At 45.4% G+C, this 27,428-nt stretch overlaps 1 protein-coding gene across 1 annotated transcript in view; it reads left to right on the top strand.

Moving 5' to 3' along the window:
• Positions 1-27,428, top strand: part of CA12 (carbonic anhydrase 12) — a 1,353,512-nt gene that overhangs the window by 535,657 nt on the left and 790,427 nt on the right. Inside the window, exon 4 of the mRNA XM_069624464.1 lies at positions 23,498-23,640. Coding sequence (XP_069480565.1) covers positions 23,498-23,640 — 143 coding nt within the window. The remainder of the gene's footprint in view (positions 1-23,497; positions 23,641-27,428) is intronic.

Consider the following 27,428-nt stretch of genomic DNA (forward strand, 5'->3'; position numbering starts at 1 on the left):
CATAGCCCACTTATTGTTCAGGTGTGCACCCCAATTCATGAGGGAGGCATTCCTGACCACAATGGTCTCCGGCCATGGTTGCCAAAATGTTTCTCCTGCCACGTTCTCATTGCGGGTCCACCACAAGCGGTCCTATGCTACCTTGCACGGGACTTAAATAAAAGGTCTGTCATGCTGCCTGGGAACTGAGACCACTGAGATCTGAGGGCCTGTTGAAGCTACCTCCTCCTCCTCAGTCAGGCCTCCAGCACCAGAGAAATGCAGGATGCTATGAGACTCAGCAACCCTAGGAAATCGTGGGTCAGACAAATATGGGCCCTCTGGAACTTCATGACAATCTGAAGGATTTGCTGAATCTTGGGAGGAAAAGCCTTCCCCAAGGATTAGCCCAGGATGGCTCAGTTGAATTGGAACATTTGTGAGGATGTCACTTTGGGCTTCTCGAAGTTGAGGGAGAAGCCAAGTTTGTTTAGAAAGGAGCTGTTGAGATGCTTCAGAGCCTGGTCTGGGGAACATACTTGGATTGGACAATTGTCTGGACCAGGGTAGATGTGGACCCCCCTCTTCTCAGACTGGCTGCCACAAGTGACAACAACTTGCTGAATACCCTCCGGACAGAGGTGAGCTCGAAAGGTAGACCTCAAAATGTATAGTGAGTACTGCCCCTCACAAACCTCCGGTACTTCCTATGCTTTGGATAAATGGGCACATGAAAGTGAGCATCCTAGAAATCAAGTGACTCAAACCAATCCTGCAACTGAACCTAGAAGATCTGCGAAAGAATGACAATCTTGAATGTGTCTTTCCTGGGAAACTTGGGCCTGAAGCGATTGAACAAGATGGGCTGCAGCCCTCCATCCTTTTTGGGTACCAGGAAATATGTACCAACCTTGGTTCCTCCCCATTTTTATGACGCCTTTCTCCAGCAGGGAGAATATCTCCTTCTAGAGTAGTGCATCTGGAAACTGGAAAGGATGCAAAACTAGAGGGTAATCCAGGGGCTCTATGCAGAAAAGGAGGGCAGTAACCCTGGGATACTATCTGGAGTACCCATGCATCCAAATCAATGCTGTACCATTCTCTTTAATGCAGGGCTAATCTTCCTCCCACTGGTAAATGATGAATAGCCCAACAGAAGCAGATAAGGACGGAAGATATGTAGTGGTGTGGGGCACGTTGGAGAACACACGGATATGTATAGTGAACTCATACTTCCCTCAGCACGGGGTCCCTTCCCACCTGAAACAACTATGCACTAGAATAGTGCACCACAGAGAGGACACCTTCCTGTGGGGAGGCGACTTCAACTGTGTCATGAATGAAGAGATGGACAGGTCCAGGACGCCACAAACCACCAACAACTCTGTCTCAAGGGCACTTCGCAACGCAATGGAAAACCTGGACCTGGTCGACATTTGGAGAGACCTTCATCCAGCCGATAGGTCCTATTCATTCTTCTCATCCCCGCATGGCCTCCACACCAGTATAGATTACTTCTTCATCAACGCCGAACTTATCCCACAGGTGCACTCCGCGGATTACCTGGGCAGGTCGATCTCGGACCACTCTCCCCTGCTCATGCAACTATGTCTGAAGGGCCCCAGGCCCCCCATCCCGATGTGGCGTATGCCCGCGGAGACCCTGATGGATCCTTCTTTCAAGGGCACCCTAGGAGAAAAGCTGGAAGAATACGTAAGAATCAACACGGGGTCGGTCGTGAAATGGAGCACGCTCTGGGAGGCAATGAAGGTAGTAACCAAAGGCGAGGTGATAGCAGGAGCAGGTGGAATCAGGAAGCAACTGAAAAGGGAACTTGAGGCCAAGGAAGAGGAGATCAGGCGACTGGAAGACAGCCCGGCCCCACCCAGTGAGAGGGAACCCAAGCTAGCAGAAATCAGGGACGAATGCCGACTTGCCTGGGACAGGCTGTCCAAATTCGACTTCTCCACACGCACCGCTAAGGCACACAAGGAGGCGGACAAACCGGGCAGGATATTGGCCTGGCTGTGCAGGAAAGAGCAACCAAGACAAGCCCCCAAGGAAATCAAGGACGAACACGGAGTGACCCAGAGGACACAACAGGCAATCAACAATGTCTTCTCAAACTTCTATGCCAAGCTCTATGCTCATGATGAGCTGGTCCCAATAGAAGACATCCGAGACACCCTGGACGAAGTGGGTCTCCCCAAACTGAGCTCGGAGCAGCGAGAGATGCTGGGAGAAGCCATCACGAAGGAGGACATCTCGGAGGCAATTGGGTCCCTCTCTACATGCAAGACTCCCGGAACTGACGGCCTCACACCAGAATTTTATAAAGCCTACGAGGAGATCTTAGCCCCGGTGTTACATGGAGTATATGCAGAGGCATATGAGACCGGCATACTACCTGGCAGCATGAGAGAGACACTCATAATACCAATGCTTAAACCCGGCAAGCCCACTGATGAGTGCGACTCGTACCGCCCCCTGGCAATGCAGAATTACGACAGCAAAATCCTTACAACCATACTGGCTAAGAGGCTGTCCAGGGTGATCGGGTCTATAATACACGAGGACCAGAACGACTTTGTCCCGGGGCGCAACACCACAGCCAACCTGAGGAGGCGCCAGCACGTCATAGCACAATCCGTAGGGAGCAGTGAAGACCTGGCTGTGCTCTCACTGGACGCCATAAAGGCGTTCGACTCAATATTCTGGGAATGGCTGATCGAGACCCTGAGGGAGTTCGGACTAGGCGAGTGCTTTATACGATGGATCAAGGTGCTCTACAACACCCCAGTGGTGAGGGTAAAGACAGGGGGCATGGTGTCTGGATCCTGGGACATCCAAAGGGGAACAAGGCAGGGATGCCCACTGTCACCAATGCTGTACGTCCTCGGCCTGGAACCAGTAGCGATCTACTTCAGGAAGCAGCTCTTCGACGCAGGGATGAGAACGGGCGAGACTGATAACATCATCTCGCTGTATGCAGACGATGTCCTCCTCTACCTGCGCAACCCCCGAATGAATGCACCCACAGCGCTGGACATCCTCGACAACTTTGCGACATACTCCGGGATAAGGTTCAGCAGGCAGAAATCATGCTCCTTCCCCCTGGCCGGGCTTCAAGGGAAGGAAACAGAAGAGCTACCTGACATTGGGATTCAATGGCAGACGGCAGCGTTCCGCTATCTCGGACTCACCATCATGCACACGCCTGCTTCCACACACGAAAGCAACACGGAAGCAGCAATGCGAGGGGTACGCAAATCCACCAAATTCTGGTCCCGACTCCCACTCTCTGTGATGGGCAGAGTGGCCATCACGAAGATGATAATACTACCGAGATTCCTGTACTACTTCACCAACATAACGCACTATATACCCCCCCCCCCTTCTTCAGAAAATTGGAATCTCTCATCAGAGACTTCCTGTGGGGCCCGGCCAGACATAGGATTTCGCTGCACACCCTCACTCTCCCGTACAAAGAGGGTGGAACCCAGTTGCCTGAATTCCAAAAATACTACCTCGCAGCGCAACTGACACACGTTGTTAAGTGGTTGTCCGACGAACCAACAGCTGAGACAGGCCTCCTTTGCCAGCTGATAGCCCCAATGCACCCTAAAGAAGTAGTATGGAACTCAAAAGTTGGGCCTCCCGACCCGCCCATGCTGGTGAGGCTGGGGAGACAAGTCTGGAACAAGGCACGCACGTCGCTCGACTTGGGACAACCATACATGCCTGAAATCCCCTTGCTCGCTGATGTCTGTAAGACACCCATCGATTTACCAGCAATGAGGAAATGGGAGAACTTTGGCTTATACACCTGGGGGGACATGTATGAGGATGGAAGCTTCAGAAAATTTGACTCACTACAGACGAAAGAAGGGCTTGCTGCTGGACAATTCCTATGGTACCAAAGGGTGAAACAGATCGCTAAGAAGACATGGAGCACATGGCCAGAGGAACCGGAAACCCACCCCCTCGTGCAAGAGATGCACAACTTAAGCGACGGCTGGAAACCCACGGCGAGACTGTATGCCCAACTGAATGACAGGCGCAACCCGAGGAGTGCACTCCTGAAGGAAAGGTGGGAGGCGGACCTGGAGACCGACATCGCGGAGAGTGAGTGGGATAGGGCCCTGATACACCCGAAGGAAGTGTCCCGCAACGCCAGGTTCAGGCTCATCCAGCTGAATGTCCTATATAGGACCTACATGACCCCACAGAGGGTATCCACATTCAGCAGGAAAACCCCACCAGTGTGCCCATGGTGCACCAGCGAGCATGCAGACCTAATCCACATGTTTTGGACTTGCCCCAAAACCAAGAAACTTTGGTCCGCTGTCGAAAGGACTTGCAGGGGAGCCGGATTGGAAAGGCACGAGTGGACGCCCAAGGAGTGCCTCCTGGGCACATACCCCAGACTGAGCAAAATCAAGCATATGGTGAAACTAATGGACATGGCGTGCATTCTAACGAAGAGAACGATAGCAATGGCCTGGAAATCCCCAGGAGGCCCCAGATACGAACCGTGGAGCAGGGAAATGGAGAGATGGACCAGCGCTGAGACCAAAGCCTGGGAGGAGGGGGAATAACCGAGGAGGCGAAGACGTGAGTGCAACACTGGAGTCCTGGAAGACCCTCCTGAAGGACATGATCTACCTGATGGACTTTAAGCCCCCTTGAGCGCACCCTCTGCCACGAACTGTCGCTCTGAAGCAAACTTACCAGTTACATCCACAACAACCCTAACCCTGGGACTTTAAGAGACAACCGGATGGTGTCTGGAGTGAGGCCCGAAGCGGGGCCGGCAGGTACCCACGCAGTGGGGGGAGGCGGGACGGTCAAGTTATGGTTAGTTTTTTGTCTCTGGTTTTTTCTTTTTTTTTTTTTTCTTTTTTCTTTTTCCTCTTTTCTTTTTCTTTTTTTTGTTACTGTTCTGCAATGTTTATCGGGCGAACTCGTGACAAACCGGATGTTATGCATCCATGTTTAACTGTTCTTTGTCGATATAAATGCCAATAAAAACATTTAAAAATAAAAATTAAAGTGGTTTTGAGGCTGTGGATGAGGCTGATGGCATGGATGGGATGGTTTCTTGGGCAGGCTTTCCGCCTCGACCTCTTGTAGCACGGGAGAATCTTCTTTTGGCCCGGTCTCTGGTTCGCCTGTCCTCTACCTCTTTGATTAATGGAGAAGTAACAAATCGTGTTATCCTTGAAGATGGTTGTTGCTGTATTGCTGCGTGTAGGAACTTCGCTGCAGCTTTTGAGGCTTGAAGCTTCTCAAGGCTGTAATCAGCCTTAGGACAAAATGTATTTGATCCATTAAACGGTATATTCAGTAATCTGGCCTGAACATCCGGTGCAAAAACCTGATTTTCAAAGCCACGTAAATCTTCTATATACTGCACTAGAATCCATGGGCCTTCCTACGTAGTCGGCTGCATCCAAGCGAGACTGACATGCTGTCTCTTTACCATCTCTGATCAAGTTTAAGAATCCCACTCTCATTTCAACTTCTGGGATATGGTCCACTGTCTGTTATTGTGCAAAAAGTATAAGTATTAAGCTGAACCCGTAAGCCCTATTAATGCGGTAACGCTTTATTGGATGGATGGGGATGCAGAATGTACTCTTGCACCAATAATAAGACTGACTCGGGAAGTTGGCAAAATAAAACTGCTTTAATATCAGTTGCCTGAAACAGGGAGTACAACGGACATCAACGGACGTCTCAAAGCATATCTCTGTTCTACATGAAAAAAACACTTATAGCAAAAACTCAGCATCATTGACGTCGTACTACGTGGCAAACTAAGAAAACTCATCTAGGATTGTGGTTGGTCTATGGGGAACATCTAGTTATACTTTCTATGGGGGATAGGATTATGATTGGGTCTCTATAGTCTGGCGTACAACTATGCCCAGCTCTAGTGCAAGTCATCTTCATTGTCATCAAATACATGTTTCATTGGCTCTCAAACTATATGGCTCTTCGCTACGTGCCCCTCTATAATTGGTTGGCACGATTGTACCCTTCTGGAATATTCCACTTACTAGCAGCATGTGGTACCCCAGGTGCTCGTCGGTGGACTTGATAATGCCTCCCCACCCAATTAACCCATCATCCATCATCAATCCTGCTGTCTGCAATTTGATTTGTCTTTGAACTAGGCCTTGCAAAATATCACTTTGCCTGAGAATGGAAGGGAGTGTGAGCACGTTCTTATCTTCAATCTCGATGTTGCTTGCCCAAAGTCTATTTCCACCTACCCCATGTGACAGGAGACCATGTTTTAGCTCCTCCTTTGTATTTAATACTATTAAATGAATAAGACTTGGCACTCATAGTGTTTTTCCATTGAACCTCAACAGGAGCTCGCCTCGCTTCTCACGTTCATTGTATCTTCTCAAATAGATAACCAGTTTCTTGGCTGCCTCAACCATTGACACTGGGCCAGACCAGCCTTCTCAATTCTTCCTCCATCTTCAGATGTTTTTCTCTGCTTTGCCACACTTTCAGCCCTTTTTCTACTGAGGTCCTGGTTTGCTAAAATGTTATGTGGAACATCCAGATTCTATACACATATATATATATTGGCGGTACCGCCTGCAAGTTATTCACTACGTATAGCAAGCCTTCACGGTTACTTGGTCTACTTGCATTGCAGCATCGGTACAGTTTATAAAGCAACTTATAAGATCTATATATTCTCCTCTTTGATCATCCTTTGCAGTGCGTCACTCTGCTTTCTTGTGATGTCACCATCCTCTTACGTGCACCACTTCACACTTCTTCAGGGACCTCCTTTAAGAGGCTGTCATCTCTCTGCGGGTACATCATATAAGGTTTTCTCAATGGATGCCTTGTTTTGAGGATTCTTCGTAGGTACCATTATCGGCATTGCGCATGTCGCAATTTCCGACTTCCAACATATAGGCAAAATAGTGGCGGGATTATCGGTAGATACATTTGACTCCTCCTCTACACTCCCCTCACCCCCCCCCCCTGGTATTCATTGACCACTCTTTCACCTGTTTCCACATTTAGACATCCTCTCCTGAAAGTGTTTCTTTGGAGTCTATACCTTCACTACTTTCAGAGATCCTGCTGATTTTACATGGTCCTCAACACTCGAGTTATGAGGCTACATTGTCCATTCGGGTTGCAAAAGATCCATCGGCCCACATACTACTTGTGGTTCTGCGGATACGTTCCTTCAGGTGCTAGGATGCTGGCCTCCTATATATTTTCTGATTTTCTTTTTTCTTTCATCTGTCAGCTCCTTGGGTCCAAACCCAGACTCCACATCTATCATGATCTTCATTCCTACTGCTTTCTTTGCTGTCTTCTTGCACTCTGTCATTATTCTCCTGATAACACAGAATCCAAACATGATCATTACCATTAGTACTCCAAGAAACTTGAAAATATTCACCATCCATTGTGGAACCCATGAGAAGATCGATGCAAACCAGCTGTCATCTGCATTGTCTCATCTTCCATCTTGATGTGTAAGTTTGTTAGCAACGTTATGGCCTCTGTCAAGGTCCCATTCTCGTCATGAGAAGGTATGAATGAATATGATTCCCCGATTTTTGGCACAAAACCCTCCATCCATGGCTGTAATCATGTCCATGACACATCTGTTCTGGAGAGTCATCAATCTTATGGCTCTCAATTCTTTCTTGATAGCGTTGATTCCCTGGATGGTAGTGTTGATCGTCTGCAGGAGCTCCCAGCGAGTGATTTGCAACCACTTGGCATTTTCCATCATCTGGATCCCTGGCATAAAGATAGTCATGAATACTGTAGCAGTTTGGCTGAACAACCTGTGTTCATATGGAATAGAATCCAAGGCTTCTATGGACTTTGCTGAGAAATAATTCTCCCTTTTTGTTCGATTGAACATTTCAACTGATCCCCTCTTCCTCAGGTGAGCATCTGCCTTTGGAAACCCTTCAATGTTCAGGTCACTCCTTGTAATCACCAATACTGAATGAGAACTATGGAACCCAGCCCTCCCCAGTCTTTGGGCAACTTCATATATGCGCTGGATCCACAGGCTCAGTAGTGATCCTTTATCACTACTGTTCCATCCTTCATGCCTTGTACTTCGAAAATTCGGCTGCACTGCTGTTTTTTTTTACCTTTCTCGTGCCATTGTTTCTGAAGCACAACTCTGCACTTGCTACAGGTACTATCTGCAAGTGTCCTCCTTTATCAATGACCCAAGTCAGCAATTTCACAATATCCAACCAATGATGCTTGCACTAGTTCTCTGCAGTATCTATGACTGGTTCATAGTATCCTGTTAGTGCTAATTTGTTACATACAATCAGGCCTTCTGCCCATCCTTCTGGAGTCAGCACCGTTCCCTTGATTTTCAGCAGACCTCTCTCCTTGCATCTTCGTATTTCTTCGTGGTTCTTTCTTCAAAAATTTTGCATTTTGTTTTCTTCTCTTCTAATGCCTGCTCTATTTATTCCATGCTGTTCATATCTTATCACTTGATTTCTTGTTTCTGATTTTCCTTTTGTGTTTAAATCTTGCACATAGTCGTTGTCTCTTGGAGCCATCTTCTCAGTCACCCATACCAAGGATGCTGTTCGACCCTAGAACTGACCTCTTGTATGTCAGAGTACAAGGTATGTCAGGCAATGAGCTTTTTGGACTGCTACTTCTATAGCTATGAATATCTTAGAATTCCCCATAGCATAAGGTATGAGAGCACAAACATAGCAAATCTCCTTGGATGCTCTTTCTCCCACCTTTTTCATGTGCTGATACCACATGTTATTGTGCTGTGCTGTCTAGATAATTATTTAATTCATAATCATGTTCCCTTATGCTTCTCTTGTGTCTCCCTCTTGTAAAGTGAGTACTTGCATAATACTCTAAGTATATCAGTAAGGGTCCTCCCTACAGGGGAGATCATTGGTACATTTGCTTTAGCAATAGGCAACCTCACACGAGCTGCTGGTGTAGGGAAGATCACAAACGGTCTTTCAGTAATGGAGAATTCTGTGAGAGTCACTGGAGTGGGGAGAATCAAAAGGACTTCAATCTTGCTTGGACCAATGAAGTAAACAGTATGGATTAAAAGCATCAGGAAAACAACACAAAATGCTGAACATGCATATATTATGCACCAGTACATTAATCCCCACCATTTACGATTCTCCACGCGTCTTTGTGTTTGCTCCCTTTTCTAAAACTATAACATGTTCGATGTTCCTCATTGTCCCTGTAGATTGCTTTAAGGAAGGAAACCTCCTTTTTAATCAGGCAACTCTGTTAAATAGTCAGGTAACTGAAGGATCGGTTTTAATTATTGCCACAAGCAGCCTCCTTTTTTAGGATCATGCAGTAAAGTGCGTATATTAACACTGCGCCCAACAAGAGCAGGATAAGCTTGAAGAATTAAAACGAAAACAGTGAGAAGGAGCCTTTGGGCATCTACATCTGTCGGGACCATTGAATTAACCAAACAGAAACTCTGTGGAACGAGTTTGGAAACTGCTCACGTTTCGAGTCGTCAAATTTGAACTCTAGGTTTGGCATATTTATAGTACGTCAACACTTTCAAAATCCAATTCAAAAGATTCCTGTGCCTCAAGAACTCTATAAAGAGTGTCCGGGGTGAGCCACAGTCCAAAGGCACACTTGCATTTATTTAATCAGCAACCTTTAGCGTCCTTTTTCCTAGTCATCGATCAGGTCTGCACATAATGAACAACTGCTTCTTGTCTTGCTTGTGAATCAATAGTTGGGGGTGCACCGATCTCACCAGCATATGGCTTTACGTTGCTCAAATGGATCCATGCATGTCTCCCTTGGACTTTCACCGCTGAGGGAGTAATGTTTTCCACCAGATAAGGACCACTAAAGCATGGCTCGTGCCACTTCCTGGTGGAATTCCTAACTAGGACTGGATCTCCAATAAAAAGTCTACGTACAGGTAGTAATTCCGCAGTTCTGGTTACTGAATGGTCTTCATCTGTGTCCTGAGACCAACCCCCCTTATGTTTGAGTTGATCTGAAATAACAGAGATACTAGTGGTCATACATGTCAAATAAGCAAGTAACTCATTTCCTAACGTTTATGCAGTCTTATGGGCATCACTTCTAAGGCATTCTCGTTCACCTCCCTGTCACTAGCTCGTGGGGTGTGAGGTGATGGTCCGACCCAGTCCGATTCCTTAATGCATATAATGCAAGGGACCGGCATTACAGCCATCCCTTCTTTAGTGTCAACTTGAGTTTTGCAATTCTCTCTTTAAGAAAACCGTTGAGTCTCTCAAAGTCTGTTCACTTGCAGGTGATAAGCAGATGAAAACATGTGTTTTATGCTTAACAATAGGCTTATCTGTTCAAATACCTCATTAACAAAATGGGGCCCATTTTCAGATCTCAGCACCTCACACACTCCCCATCTGGGAAAGACTTCTTGGACTAAAAACTTGACTGCGCAAGTGGCATCAGGGTGCGTACAAGGACCTGCTACAATCCACCTAGAAAAGGGACACACCACCACTATCATGTACCTGTATCCACTACATACTTGCAGCATGTCAACATTTGGTTGAGGAATCACTCCTCTGATCATTCGCAGTGTATGCCCAGCGGTAAACTTTTGACATAAAATGCAATTTACTGCATTAAATGCAACATGTTCTAACAGGTTTGGTACGAACCAATCCTCTGCAAAAGTTGCTGCAAGGCTTTCCTTAGTTACATGTGCAGGATAGTGCAGCTGTTCAAGCGCTACCTTTAACAATGCTAGTGGCAGCACCGGCTTTCCAGTGCTGTTTTGCAGCCATAATGCTTCAGAGGGGGATAAAGAACACCCCCTTCTTTTCCATAGCTCTTGCTCTTCCTGCGGTGCACTGCCCTGAACGTCCATCAACTGTCCTCGATAAATGATTAAATCCATCATTTACTATCATGATTGTGACTACCTTCTCCTTTAAAATGGAGTATCAAAATTTGAAATAACTGGCGAATATGCAACCCTTTTGGCCTCTACATCTGCAGCTTTGTTCCCGCGAGAGATAGTCAGTTTGCTTAGTATGTGCTGCGCATTTAACTATTGCAATGGCTACGGGGAGTTGTAGTGCCTTAATAAGCCTGTCCGCAAACATAGCATGCTCCACAAAGAGTGTCATAGAAAATCCCATCACAATACGGGTAGACTTCTCAATTGTGAACGCGGCTCCTGCCAGTGATTGTTCACGAGCAAAGTGCCCTTTCATTACTGGATCCAGAATCCCCCTATAATATGCCAGAGGCTTATACCCCAGTGTAGTTCTCTGTGTAAGCACTGCTGTCATGACTGTCCCATTTGTGTGCGAAAATAAAAAGAACTTCTATCATAATTCGGAATTCCTAAAACTGGGGCTGCACAAATTGCTTTCTTCTACTCTTCAAACCCTTCTTCCATTTCCTCAGTCTATTCTATTTTTCCCTTATCTTCTGTTGTGCTACAAACCAAAATATCATCCACGTACTGTATCAACGCTTATTAAATCAATATTCCATCTGGAGGACCCTATCAAAGATTGATGGAGACTCACATTACCCTTGGGCCAAACAAGTGCTTTTCAGTTTAGTTTGGCTAAACGTAAATGACGTAAGGTCTTGAGAGTCCTCATGCAACGGGATTGAGAAAAACACATTTAAGTCAATCACCGTAAAATATCTGAGCGTCTGCTCGGATATTGCATAATATTGTCACCGGATTCAAAACTAAAGGAAACTCTGCCTCTACAATCTGGTTAATCGGTCTCATGTCTTGTATGAATCTCCACAACCCCCTTTTGATTTCTTGATGGGGATACACTGCGGTATTGCACAGTGACTGACGTCACTAAAATACCTTGTTCCATCAGGGCTGAAATAGTCTTTAAAATACCCTCATCCGCCTCTCAAGACATTGGGTACTGTCTTGCTCGAGGTAAAATTGCTCCTGGTTTCAACTTTATCTTGATTTTCCCTATACCCTTCAATAGGCCTGTAGTCCAGAAAGAGTTTGGTACCTTTTCTAAATCTTCATCAAAACAATGCTGGATGCTGCCTCATTACCATTCACTGTGGAATCTCTCTGATCTCTATTCTGATCCAATATGTATACTCCTCTCGAATATTACTTCATCATCTGACGGATCATCTCAAAACATGTCTTTATCAGTGACGTCAGTCAGTCTATACTCTTCCCCAATGGCAATCCCTGTTCTCAATGGCTTTCCCTCGTCATCGGTTCCTTCGAGCATTGCTATTTCCCCTCGTGCTATGGCTGCATTTAACTGTAGGGGAATAGTCTGTGCCTCCTCTTCGTCCATAGGTATCTGTGGCCTGAACAATAATCCATCAGGTATTCTCATAATTTTTCCCAGTAAGCCAGGTAGCCATGTCAACAAGATGCGTACCCCATAAAGAAAGACTTCTGGTTCCAGTGGCATTCCTCGCAGAGCCATTTGCCCTGTAAATGGCAATATAAATTTGCCCCCATTCATACAATGTATCCCAGGAGTAGAGCACACTATGTCTTCAGTAAAAGAATTTGTCATATTAAGCTTCATCATTAAATCTCATCCTAGAATATTAACTGGTGTCTGGCGTTAATACAACAATGGAACAGACACGTTGCACTCTCCTATAGAGACTGGTAATTCATCAGTAAAAGGAACTCTACTTGTAGCTCCAGAGAATCCTTGAGCATTCATGGCAATTCCTGACATTGGATATTTTCCCTCTCATGTACATGAATGAGTAGCGCCGGTGTATTAAAAAAAATTGTTTTGCCTCCTATCGTCACATCAACCCTTGGTTCATCTTGGTGGGGGGGGGGGTGGGTGTCTGGTGTCACTGATAGTACTGAACACATCAAGTCACTCGGTGAGCTGTCCTATTGTGAATACATGCATATCCCCGTACCTGTAAAAGGACTTCTCCTACCACAGTGACACCCCCTACACTAGGTGTCAATAACTGTCCTGTGTTTGCATTATGCTGTATCTGCATGGGTGCGTGCTGTGACTGCCCTTGTGGGGGAATCAATGGTGCTTGCTGTGGTCGCAATGCCTGTTGCATTTGCGGTGCTTGTGCTTCATAAACTGTTTGATATTGGGCGAGCCTGTCCCTAGCTTGTAAGCTATATGCTGGAGGATAAACTGTCCCCCCTCTTGAGAATTGCTCATTCTGTACATAACCCTTGGCTTCCATACATGCGCGCAATGTGCCCTGTCATCCCACATGCCCAACATACAGGAGGAACTCTTCTGATTTGTACTACTTGGTTAAATCCTCCTTGCATACTCTGATTATCATTCTGAATGCCACCTTGGTTGCTCTGAAAACCACCACTTCCTCTGTAGCCCATTCCTCTGCCTCGTGGTACAAACTCATTCCCTCCTTGATCCATTTGGCGTTGATTATTCACCTGCGATGTACCCATTGCTTGCTGCATTCCCAATCCTTCTCTACTTGTCAATACTTCCCCTTCTATGGCGTACTTTATGATATGATAGGTTATCTTTAACGCGCTTAATACCCAGAGGTTCCTTAGCGCGGCCCCAGGGATCGAACCTGTGGTGCCCCGTGACGTCTTGCTTCCAAGGCGAGCATGTTGCATCTGAGCTATCCTCCTGAGACAATTTGACAATTTCTTCTGAACTAACATGGCTTCCTCAAGTTTTCTAGCCTCTTCCTTCTTTCTATTTTTCTCCTTTAACAGTCGACGGTGATGCACTATGGTCAACTGTATTTCTGGCCATGGCTTCGCTTTTATTTCCACAAATTTCTTGAGTTGTCTCTGAACTTGTTCTGGCAAACCCTGACATAAAATGTGGTAAAATACTGCCACTGTTTTTCCCCACGGCTCCCGCATTTCAAGAGCCCACCGCTCCTGAATACTTTGAATGTAAGGAAGTGGATCTTCGTCCTCTTTCATCTTACGTGCCATAATTGCACCCATGTCTGACGTATCGGGATACTGCACCCTAAGCGCTCTCCAGACATCTGCTCTACAATTGTTAAATGGTGCTCCATCGTGTGACACTTGACTAGTCTGCTCTTGTACCAATGTCATCTGCACTTTCCACATTAATAGCTGCTAGGAGACCTTTAATGTCCCATATTGCTAAAGTATTTCCCCCTCTCATTTTCTCTAGCTCATAGATCCGTTTGGCCGCACCCACCATTAAACTGGAAAGTTTACATCTCAAATTATCCGAATCCATTTGTGGCCAGGGAAAATACTGCAGCCTGGCCCCTTCTTTCTCCAATAAAGGGAACTGCGTGAACCCAAATCCGCAATCGGCTCCCATCGTCTGCCTATCCATATTGCGGACAATCTAATGGCCTTCTTCCTGGCAATGACCTCCGCCTGCTCACATATGGCAGTGATGCTCTTTTCTCACTATGCGATCATCCTTTAGCATGCTCTGGATACGCCAAGGGACTCTGGTGTCCTATCTTTAGGCTGCTTTAGATCCGACCATCTCACTTCCTTGTCTGTCTGCAGAAATCCCTCGGGACCACATGCACCTGCTCCCTCTTCCCCACGGAAGGTTCCTCTCCTCATCCAATATATCGAGCCCCCAGCTAGTATGGCTCCCATCCCCTTCAACCTTGTCCAAAGTCAGTCTGTCTAAGGACAAGGCTCTATGCTCGAGACTGAATGAGCCTCTTTCTTCACTTCATGATTGGAAGGCCAGGGACTGATCTTGCTTCCCAATTTGCTACCTTCTCTCAAGTCTTGATAGGCTTTATCAATCCTTTCTCCGATGCTTCATATGTCAAAGTTCTCTTCTAGGGCTACCCTAGGCGGCCCTGATGTTGCTCCCTGTAATGGGAGGAACTCCTTTATATTGCCCCATGATATCATCAGACTTGATTCCATTAATTCTTTTTGAATGCAATCAATCTCGCTCTCCCTCTCCTTTTACCCTCCCTTTCTTTGTTGAACTCTCTTCATTTTCTCGCTTCCCATCTTATTCTTTCCTCTTCTTGCTTTTCTCTTCCCTTCTTTTGTACGTTCTTCTTCTTCCCTTCGTCTTTGCATCCTTTTATCCCTTAATTTCTGTACTTCCTCCCCTTCTTTCTTTTATGCCTATCTCGTTCTTAGATTTCTCTCTGCCTGTTGTCATATTTCCTTTGCTCCAGCGCCCTTTCTTCTTTCTTCTGCTGTTCTTCTCAGTTCTCATTTCTGTCTACTCTTTCTCTTAAATTCATCCTCTTTCAGTCTCTTTTCTCTTTTTGGGTCTTTTCTATCCTGCTTGTGTTCATCTTCCCTTTGCCTGACTTCCTCAATACTTTTCCGATAAAGCTTGAGCAATATTTGTCCACCAATCCATTCGTTCTGTACGAGCGTTATCTCATGAGCTTTATCCTGTTCTCCTTTGCATCTCTTAATCTCTCATTCTATGTCTGTGGTTCGCCTTTCTCCTCCTTGTTCTGTAAGAGTTTAAAGATCTCTTCCTTTCTTCTAGTCTCTTCTGGACTATTGTCACTGCTATAAGCAGGCTGTTTAACATATCGGATTACTGTATCCTGTCGCCGCTTTTAGTTCCTTTAATGGATACAAACCTAAATTCTCTGTACTATCGCTGTTTACTTCCGGCGAGGTAAGGGGAGCAGAAGGCTCGACACCTTCCTCTTTATGCTGGCTAAGCATCCATTCCTCAGGCAGCGGGTCCTGCCGCTCCTCCTGGTACATTTTCCAAAGCTCTAAAATGGCTAACCTTTTCTCCAATGTCTTCGCAGTGTACGCAGCATGGAAGTATGTGGTCATGTGTTGCAATACTGCCTTTGACAGTGATCCCCGTTGTGGCCAGGGCATGAATATTTTATCTGCTGTGCCCTTTACCCATTCCACACTATACTGTTTGAGCTTATGCATGTGTTTTGGCAGTGTTTTACACAGGTGCATCAGTGGAGTAATATCTCCCATTGCGACAAGTCTCAATTGACTGTCAATACTTACTGTTTACACAGATAAGTTTCAGAAAAACAACAAATATGAGCCTGACTCCTACCTTCGCCGCTCAAAGCCTCCATTTCTCAATTATCTCAACCTACTTTTCGGTCAGCGCCGACAATGACTGAAAATAGGCCATAACTTTGTATCTCTACTTCAAATCTACACAGCTTATTCTTGTCGCTCTTCGACACCTTTTCTTTTCAATACACAAAACTGTCATGAACCATCGAACTGGCCCTTTCTAGGCCTCCTGGTCCCTGACACGTCGGGGATTACACTCCATAATACTACCAACATGGCTGCAAGCTCAGAACGCTGCTCACCAGTCTTCATGTTCTACGCAGCATACTCTATAAAGAGGCCACACCCCCGTGGCCCCGCGCGTCTCAATGCTGCTGTTAGCTGTGACCGGACGTGTGCTCCGTTCTCTCCCTTGTAGTATTCTGTTCCCTGGTTCCTGGAACCCCTTCTTCCAATCTACCTTCCCTCCTTATCGAGCCCTTCCCGGAATCCCTGCACCGCCTCCGCGTGCTCCATATCCCTTTTCTGAATTTCCTGGAGTTTTCCCTTGATCCCGGACATCGAAGCTGAACGAACACTGGAAGCCGAGGACGGCCGAGCGGGCTTGTATAAGATCCGAACCATACGAAAGAAGACGCCTCCTAAAGTCATCAGACAACGAAAACAGGTGAGAAAGGGGGAAACGTGACAAAAACACAGACTAGTCGACTCTTTTTACATATATATACCATGCTACTCCTTTTCACCTAGCCCCTAGAATACTCTGGAGTTTGAGTCATTCCCTATCATAAACCTGTTTATGTGCCACCTAGACCTGCCTTGAGGTATGAAACAGTCTCTTAAAACGCTCCTCGTTATAGTTAAAGCAACCCCCCATTACTTTTCTACTTTACCACAATCCCATCCCCTTATTTTGCCATCCCCCTCTGTCTACTCACCATTCACTCTTCAATTCAAGGTCTTTGGTATCGTCTCCCCTCCTCCAATCAGCCACATTTACCATTCATCCGCAAGGCGCCTGTGGAAACCAGGAGTGATTTTGTGAAAGAGGTGCCCATCCCAGATGTATTGATTTTTTTCTTGAAAGAATTCTATATCTGCGGCTCTTCACAGGAAACCTTGCGATCTTGCAGCTAGATGGCGGAAGGTGTCTGATCGTCCGAAATACTGGAAACTTACTGGCCGATGGGTCTACCCATTCTGTCTCTGCTACCAGGTGAACCCATAGGGCCTTTAATGATGTAACGCTTTATTGGATGGATGGGGATGCAGAATTTACTTGCATCAATAATAAGACTGACCCAGGAAGTTGGCAAAATATAACTGCTTCAATATCAATTGTCTAAAACAGGGAGTACAACGGACATCAACGGACCTCTCAAAGCATATCTCTCCGTTTTACATTAAAAAATACTTATATTAAAAACTCATCATCATTAATGTCGTACTACGTGGCAAACTAAGAAAATGTTTCTAGGATTGTGGTTGGTCTACGGGAAACATCTAGGTCTACTTTTGATGGGGGATAGGATTATGATTGGGTCTCTATAGTCTGGTGGACAGCTATGCCCACCCCTAGTGCAAGTCATCTTCATTGTCATGAAATACACAACGTTTCATTGGCTCTCAAACTATAGGGCTCTCTGCTACGTGGCCCTCTATAATTGGTTGGCATGCTTGTACCCTTCTGGAATATTCCACTCACTAGCAGCACGCAAGCTTGTACCCCAGGTGCCTGTGGGTGGATTTGACCATGCCTCCCCACCCAATGATCTCATCCATTATCACTCCTGCTGTCTGCCATTCAAATTGTCTTTGAACTTGGCCTTGCAAAGTATCACTGGGCCTGAAAATAGAAAGGAGTGTGAGCACGTTCTTATCTTCAATCTCGATGTTGCTTGCCCAAAGTCTATTTCCATCTACCCCATATGACAGGAGACTGTGTTTTAGCTCTTTATTCGTATTTCATACTATTAAATGAATAAGACTTGGCACGCAGTTTTTTTCCATTGCACCTCAACAAGAGCTCACCTCGCTTCTCACATACATTGTATCTTCTCGAATAGATAACCACTTTCTTGGCTGCCTCAAACCTTGACACTGGGCCCGACAAGCCTTCTCGATTCTTCCTCCATCTTCAGCTGTTTTTCTCTGCTGCGCCACACTTTCAGCCCTTTTGCTACTGAGGTCCTGGTTTGCTAAAATGAGATGTGAAACATACAGTTTCTATGCACATACATATATTGGCGGCACCACCTGCAATCTGTTCACTACATATAGCCAGCCTTCACGGTTACTTACTCTACTTGCGTTGCAGCATCTGTACAGTTTATAAAGCCACATATTTTCTTCAGTGTTCTTCACACGTGCTATCTTCATTCCCACATGAAATGTTACTCGATTCTTTATTTAGTCATCAGGTTCTATAAGGTCTACATGTTCTCTTCCATAATCATCCTTCGCTGTGCGTCACTCTGCTTTCTTGTGATGTCACCATCCTCTTACGTTCACCTCTTCACACTTCTTCAGGGACCTCCTTTAAGAGGCTGTCATCTCTCCTTGGGTTAATCATATAAGGTGTTCTCAATGGATACCTTGTTTCGAGGATTCTTTGTGGGATAGGTACCATTATCAGCGTTGCGCATGTCGCAATTTCTGGCTTCAACATATAGGCAAAATAGGGGCGGGCATTTCCGGTAGAGGCATTTGGCTCTACCTCTACGAAGCCAAAGAGTAGAATGAGTTTTTGGGTATAAGGGCCATGCTGCAGATATTAAAACCTTCTTTGTTATTGTATCATATCTCTTATCGTCCCTATCTGGTGGTAGGGATTGATAGGCTGATAACCTTGTGGTAGAAGTGGCAGCCAGTACCACCAGACTCTCTGGAGAGGGGTGTTTTGAGAGAAAATCATGGTTGGAAGAGGCAGGCCTGTATTTTTTCACCAAGTCTTTTCCATACCTCAGAAGGGAGTCCTTTAATGCCGCAGCAAAAGCTAATACCGGTCCTTTATGGGGCCGTTCATCAAGAATGTCTGTAACATGGTATTCTCTAATGTCTTTAGATGGGCAACCCCACTCTTAACATGTATTCTGTTTAAAGCGCAGACCTTGCTCGAGAGCAGCAGAGCACTATGCACGGTTTGGGTAGGCAGCATTGGGGCTGGCATCTTAACCAGTAACGCAGTACTTTGTGTTGTGTGCGTCCATTGAGATTAGAGCCTGTTCAAAGCAGAAAGACACATTTTGAGATATTTGTGAAATTGGAGAATTGTTGAGAATTCCAAGTCCATACTGAGAGTTCCAGAGGGTGGGTGTTAAAATGCCTGTGACCATGGTCATGACCTTTCTTTATATGGTATGTGGATGGACATGAAGATCTGGTTGTCTGAATTTCACCTTTTGCATGCCGGCACAATCCCCCTACAACACGATGCTCCTCAACATGATGCCGCGTTTCAACCCCCACCCGGGACTCTCACATCCCGCTGATATATCTCACAGCACCACCCACCCACTCGGATGATGTACGTATGAAAGGAGTGCCAGCTGCGCTGTTCTCCCTCATTAAGTTAACACCTGCAACTCTTACAAATACTGCACATTATACCCATGTAATTAATGCAAACTCTGCCCTATTATACCAAGCATTACTGGCCATTCCTGGCATTACCAACAAAACAGGCTGCCCTAGCAACTTGTAAACAACTAGGACACACCTAGCCTACACATGCCTTAGGGATTCTCGTGCGTACCCTACTTCTGCTACAATGCAATTGTGCAAGGCGAGACCTTGGCTCCACCAACAACATGACTCTTCGCTCCCCTTTTCTATAGTTGCTACCCAGCATCCATTCATTTTGGTAATATATATGTTGTAATGGGCTTCCCAGGGGAACTTATACCTCCCTTCCTAAGCTCCAGCCAGAGAGAGTAAAAGAAAACTCCCAAGCCAGTTATTGAGAACACAGGTGAGACTGGATGCTCTGCGCCGGATCCTCAGTAGCTGAAAGGGGAAAACGGGGGTTAACAATAACAGTATTGTTAGGGATACCCCCCTTAGTATACCTACTACCTAATCTTATATGACGCCAGGGGGTTATAGGTTATAGTATAGAATCAAAAGGGTCGAATGACAAAAGGGTTGAGTCAATTCGACTGAAAAAAAGGATCGAAACATTTTTTTTTTTTTTTGGGTTCCGCCTCACCCCCCAAACCTCCCCCCCAACCCCCCCGTTTTTTTAAGCTAAACTAGAGCAACAAAAAAAAGTATACATTACATTTTTTTTTCGATCCTTTGGTGTTCGGTCGAATGCACTCTCAGCTTTGGCATTCAATCCTTTTGTTTTAGAAACTTTAACTGGACACCACACCCGGGAAGCCCAAGCTCTGTTGATGACGTGACCCTTTGAAGGGTGGAAACGCACCAACCAGGAGCGCAGTGAAAATATTCACAAGGTTCTTGCTGTGAGCCGGGAGGCACACAATCTGTGGAAAACCAAAAGTCCAGCCCACCCCCAGTTCACCAAGTTCCAGAAAAATCCAAGGGGACAAAGCAAAAAAAAAAACAGTTCACCGGAGTAAAACGGTATTCCTAAGGCAGTCCAGGAAGCAGAGCCAAGTTAAAAAAATGCACAGTTCACCAAAAATCAGCAAAGGTAATCCAAAAGGCCATCCAGGAAAAAAAGCCAAGTCAAAGCCCAGGAACTGCAGGAGCAAAAGGGTAATCCAGAAGCAGTCCAATACATAAGCCTGGGGTCAAAAACAACCAGGAAAATTCAAGGAGAACTAGGTGTTTCCAAGAAAATGAAAAGTACCAAGGAACAAAGCAGCTACCCGTAGACGTTGGGAGGAATGAATGGGGATTCCTTATATAGTGCCGGGCTACATTATTGCCTGATAACTAGGTCCCGTGACTATAAAGTCATGTGATGGGTGCACCAATGCATCGAGCACGTGACCAATGGCAGTGCTGCATTGCCGAGGCACCATGCCAACCGCCATGGAGAAAGCAGCACACCTGTTGCCTTGGGGGAAGAGTCGCCGCGTTCTCCCTGTACAGCAGAGCCACCGGGCTGTGGGCCACAGTGGATGAGCAGGGCAACGGCGTGGGTTTATGACAATATACCAGCGAAACCATTACCCGGTAAGAACATGCCCATTATCCCTTCAATACGACACCTATCAGCATATCCACATCTAACGATAACTCTTTTTCTTGTCTTTTTCTCCTTCGCACCTTGGTGCATCCTCCATTTGCCATCTCTATGCCCATAGCATGTGCCGTAAATCACTATGTCAAATGTACTTGTATATTGTTTAAACTATTCCATGCATTATTCTGTCACCCTCACTCGGGCATCACTTTACTCCATTGGTCAATTGTTACAACCATGCATTTGTCACCTGGGAATGTGCACTGTCATGACACACTTTACCTCTCATAGCTTATTACAACTCACCACACCACTAAAATGTCTAACTCACCACGCTATTATAACACAGCCTTGACAAAGACCCTATGGTCGAAACACGTGTCAGCACTTTTTTATGTGATTTGGCACTAGAAATACTCTAAGATTTTGGAAACCTGATGCCAATAAAGTAACACTTCATTCAAACTAAAGTAGCAAGACTCATTTACTCGTGCCTGACATAGGGCCTTAACTGGTGACAATATTCAAGTCCAGTGACACAACAAACAAGGTCCTTTTTTAATAAATGGACCTTCTGTACAATTCTGTGTATTTTTTGTCCCGAAAGGAGAGAGGCTCTCTGGAATCGGTACTGTTAAACTGGTGTGTCCCAGATTCATAAAAAGATCTTTATGAAATAAATAAAAACTGTGGGCGCCAGATTTAGGGTGGGTGGAAAGTTTACCCCCAATTAGATGTCGCTAATATAAAACGTCCTACATCACGCACAGCGCTCGGTCAGCCTTAAAGCAACTGCACTCAAATATGACGAGTTCCACCGGATTGCGCCCACATAGTGAAGGTATTCTATTTATTCTGGTTTTACCGACACAAAGCTGTAGGTTCATTGATGACTTCCAGCTATAGTGGAATTACTGTGTCCAAGAAGGCTGATGAGATGGTTGTTAGCCATGTTTCTGTTTTGTATAGAGCATCTAGTTTGCGTGGTGGCGATTTTGGCTGTTTGACAGATGAACATAAGTAGACATGTATGGGGAGGGCACTTGGGTTTGGGAATTTTAGCGCAGTGTCCAAGCATTGTTGTATAGAGGGGCTGCGTTTCCTTTTCTTTTTTTGTATTATGGTGTTATTGATGAAATTAATGAATTGCTTTGTTATTTCTATTCTTTTATAGTTTGTAATGAATTAAATGCACAATAAATAAAACATAACATTAAAAAAATAAAAATAGAGGGGCTGTGGATGCAGTTCTAATGTGGTCATGTCTTTAGCGTGGCAATCTGTGATTGGTTCTCGTATAGAATTCCTGATGGTGGTGAATGAGTGGTAGCACATTGTGGCCTACCTATTAATAATGCAAGGGTTCTGGGTAGCTGGTCTAAACCAGAGTCTATGTAATGGGTGCTTGGCACCTTCCTCGGTGTGAGGTGGTGAACCCTCCTGTGTGTATTGCCCCTTTAAGGGGATGTGTCCCTTCCCCTTACATTGCCCTTTTAAGAGGGGCCATGACTGTGTCATGGCCCAAGCTAATAAAGGGGAGCCCTGCAGGCACGTGCGGTAGAACGGCTGCAGACTCCGTGGAAGGTTGGTCTGAGTCCTTGTCTCCTTTACTGATGTAGGCCGGAGGCCTACACGGGGCGGCACAGGCCTGCAGGCCCTGTTGCCATGGGACCCTCGTGCCAGGATGGTGGCAGAGGCCCGCATGGTCAGGAGCCTGGCAGGCTGTGTCCCCCACCCCGATGGCGCTGGTGTCCCATAGCGCCGCGGGGCCTGCTGGATGGACATGGCAGGCCCCAAACTCCCACAGGCGCTGGGCCTGTTTGGGTGCTGTGAGGAAGCAGCACCCCGGGGGCGCCTGCCGGATGGACACGGCAGGCGACACCCAACATTCGGGACGCTGCATATGACACGTTGGGAGTCTTCATATAAAAGAGCAGGGCCATGCCATTAGCATGGGTAGGTCGCCTGCAAGGGGGATACGCATCTGAGATGGTCGCTTTAATGTTGCTAGAAAATGTGCTGTTATCATTTACTCTTATGGACAGATTTTCGGGGATTTCAGGTGGTGGTTTGAAAGCCCCCCTAGTGTCAAAATCTCGTATGGCCTCCGCATTGAAGTGTGGCTAAAAAGATGGTTCTGAGAACCTTTCTGCAAATGAAAGCAATATTCAGCACCCACAACATCTCCTCTTTTGTTGCTGAATTTGGGTGGATACAATGTTAATGAGGACTTTCGACATGCAGCGCAATACTTAATCACATAGAAGATTTTTTACTGGAATAAGTAACCACCAAGAAACCTTTGCATTGCGTTTTGTGCTGACCTTTTAAACTCCTATTCTTTTTGCTTACAGTGAAAATGGCCCTGCCCCCTACGATGTACATCAGTAGCCTTCCTTTCCGATACACAGCAGCTCAGCTCCATCTGCACTGGGGGAGCAGGCACAGACCAGAAGGCTCTGAGCACAGCATCAATGGGAAGCGCTTTGCGGCAGAGGTACATTTTTCCAGAGTTCACATTTCAGGGTTCCCTCTTGTTTTGGCACATTGTTAACTTTGGGGAACCTTGATTGCCCTACAATATCAAGGATTGTGTTCTTCATTGTATTGTGATCTTCAGAGAATATTGATTGTTACAGGATATTTGCTTGGAACTTGTGGATCTATCTTCTACCATGTCTTCTGTTTGAAGTTATATTTCCTTTCTTCACACAGTACTGGGTTGCACTTGATTCTATTTTTCTTAAGTTGATGTGGATTTATATTCATCAAGTGAGTGTTTTTCTTGCAACAGTGATGTGATTGTGTTTCATGTTTTATTATAATTTCTCATTTGAAATTGATCCCATGTGACACCAAATCCCTTGTTTCGAGATTCGTAATCTGGTCAGCTTCGTGGGAGGGCCAGTAAGAGTTGGTTTGCTAAGAAATATGGATTCCATCTGCACTGGAAATCTACCTATTTGCAAACGTACTCTTTCGAAGATGAAGCAGCTTGATTGAAAAATGCCTAGATGAAACCAAATATCTGCTGTTGCCTAGCCCTCTACCATCACCACTCAAGCAACGCTGCTCATACTCCCCACCCCTGAGCCTGTACAAATATAAATTCAAGTTTGTAATCCTATCCCACAAGCTCTCAACCACAGTATTAAGTTATGCAAGGCTGACCATCTCACACCAACACAGGAGTTGTGCAAAGGCCACAACTCCTAAAAGACATGTACTTTTAAAACCACAAATAACCAATCTCGCACCAACACGAGCAGCTAAGAGTTAAGGAAGGCACCAAGCATGATCATCATGTACCATTTATCCAAACTATATTTGAACTCTAAAGGCAGTGAAAATGGCAACACTACTTCCCAAATAACCTTTGTTTAGTCAACCCAAAAGAACAATGTCTTACCCACACACCAAGAAGCCATACACATTTTGCTATAAAGGTTTTCAAGGATTCCATATTTATATATAGGGAGATTGCTGCTAACAGAAACATACACTTAGCATAGTGTATGCCGTTCTAGCTTATCTTAAAGGTCAGTATCAGCTGGTAAATCATAGGGTCACTTCTGTCCCCCTTCTTAAATATCAGAATTACAACTGATCGCTTCCAGGAAGGGGGCGTAGGTCCCTGTGACTTAGTAATGGTCATTGAAAAGGCTAAACCTATCAGATGGATTGAGAGGTATGCACAGTACAAGAACAGTATCTAAGTTACATCGATCACACAGGCTTCTATGATGTGTCTTTGTAGATGCATAATTGTCAACATTGTTCCATTGCAGAGTCCCCGTGATGACATAAGATTGTGTGGTAGCATAATTACAGCACCTACTTTCAGTTTTATCTCCTGAGAAGGCATTCGTCCTACATCATTTCACTCTTTAGAGACTGAAACGTTGAGCCAGTATTTGAGTATTCATTGACACTGGAACTACCGTGCCCTGTGTGAAGGGAAGTGGGAGTGGAGTAACTTCAGAACGTTTGCGATAGTGGAAGGTGAAGGTGACGGCGTAGAACCATGCTCATTCTGTTTGTTGGAATGATGGCTGTTGTTGAAGTGGTTGCACTTTGCCATTTGGACAGCAGAGGGCAACCTAACACAAATAAATTGCATCAGCTGAGTACAGAAACATACCTACGCGTTTTAAATATTACAGGGCCTGCAGTAGCTGCCCTGTAGTTGTGGTTAAGTTGCTCAACCCATATGAAGAGCACTTTTTGGGTGGCTTATAACTTCACCCCCCTGCAAAGTTTGGCGAGGTGTTTGTGAAGGGGGGGTTAAAGTTTTAAGGGGTCCCAAAATCTTTGTTTTTCCCATAGACGCAACGGAAAACAAATGTTGTTCGTTGCTCACTCCCACAGCCCAAACCGCTGGACAGATTTTCACCAAATTTGCAGCAGGCGTGGCGGCTTGGTCCAGAAAGCGTGCTTTCGTAAATTTGGTGTAAATCCATCCAGTACTTTTTTTTTTTTCTTTTTTAAACGACCAAAAAAGTAGGGCTAAAAAAAAAGTTGATATCTGGGTTCGGTCCGCAGACTCACTTCCCTGTTCGGTCTGCGGGCAGGACTCCGATTGGCCCATTGCGGTAAAAATATTTAAAAAACCACAGCATTGCACTTGCCAAACAAATGAAACCTTCTCTGGTGAGTTGAGGGGTGATGAGGATAAAAAGTCAAAAAACAGGTGTTTTTCTTCCCTGATGTCTGCGAACAGTCCTATGATGCCCCAAACATCTAGCATGTTTGCGGACATCTATGCTTATTTTTGCATTACATGGTTGGTGAAAAGCAGTTTTGGGATGGCTTTTAACTTTGTCACCACTTAATGAAACTGCATGTCATTTTTGAATTTTATTCTAGACCTGTTTCTGAATGATTTTGAAAAGTTTGGTGCTGTTATTTCAAGAGGGAACACAATTAGAGGGGGGTCTCAAAATATTATAAAGGCTTATAAATGTTGTGCCATTTGACAAATTTGCACAAATAGTCACAAAAAGATTTTAGATCTAGATATAATTGTTTTTGCAAAGTTTGGTTGGATTTTGTGAAGAGGGGGCTAAATTAGAGGGGGCCTTAACTTTTGTAGATGGCTTATAACTTTGTTGCTGGTTGACATATGCGGACAAAAGTTTTCAGAAAGATTATAGACCCAACCTTGAAAGTTTGTGCAATGGATTTTGGCAATGGGGGCTAAGTTATGACTATTGTATGTAATTACATTTTGACACTTTTGAAAAAATAACACAGGCAGATTTTTAGCACGCATGTGTAAGGATGTAGGCACAAAAAACAGTGATATACCTTTGGTGACTGAGGTATAGCCTGTGGCCATGGGCAGTGGCCAGATCGTCCGGGTTATGGCATAAGGACATGACCCCGAAAATCTGGCTTGGTCATGACTTCGAGGGACGACCAATGGGGATGAAGTGGCCATGTTCACTAGGGACTAGCTATGTGGTTAGGTTTTTCGAAATTGGGATACGTTTGAAAGGGAAATAAATGTGCTTGTGGTAATATGGTCATAGGGTCCTCTCTTCACATTCTGCGGGCCGCAATGGAAATGGAAGAGTGTCTCTGTGTGGGGCAGCGCCTTCCCTTTCCATGGTGGCCATCTTTGAAAGGGATTTTCCTTACTACTTTGGAAACCCGGGATGCTAATGGTCTTCATCCCTCATTGCAGGGGCTGGAACTGGGGATAACGGTCTGGAGCCCTCGTTATCTGCACTCGCTTTGCTTGGGCCGATAACTTGGGCTGGCGGGCCGTTCTCCCCCTTTCCAGTCCCTGGAATGGGGGATGAATGCCACATTATTACCATTAGCATAACACAAAATCCTAATGAAAACATTGGAAAATCTTTTTGAGTATGTACTTTACTGAGAAATGTAAAGTAGATAGTCTATAAGATTATTTTCTTCCATTTTTTAACTCTGAAAGGTGGTTCCTAAAGGACCTTTTTTTGGTTGCTTTTTTTGCTTTTTTTTTTGTTTTGTAGCAGGAAGGTGGGGAGGGAACTGAGGGAAGAGGCACCAAGCACTAATATGGAGGGGCAGGTGGACAGGATAATATGTTGCATGTGTGTTACATCTAAGGTAGGGGGCAGTGTTTCCCATGCTCCTTGGTTACAGCTTAAAAAACACTTCGCAATTGCTCCCCCCTGCAGAGTGGTGTGTTGCAGTGTATATAGAAGACTATTGCCTTCGAAAGATATGGATCAACAGCCTCTTTTATTGCTTGCGAGGTAGCTTGTGGGATTTTGTGTCCCACAGAAGTAGGCTGTG

This window comes from Ambystoma mexicanum, chromosome 11 (assembly GCF_040938575.1).
Source record: "Ambystoma mexicanum isolate Mex_15411 chromosome 11, UKY_AmexF1_1, whole genome shotgun sequence".
NCBI lineage: Eukaryota > Metazoa > Chordata > Amphibia > Caudata > Ambystomatidae > Ambystoma > Ambystoma mexicanum.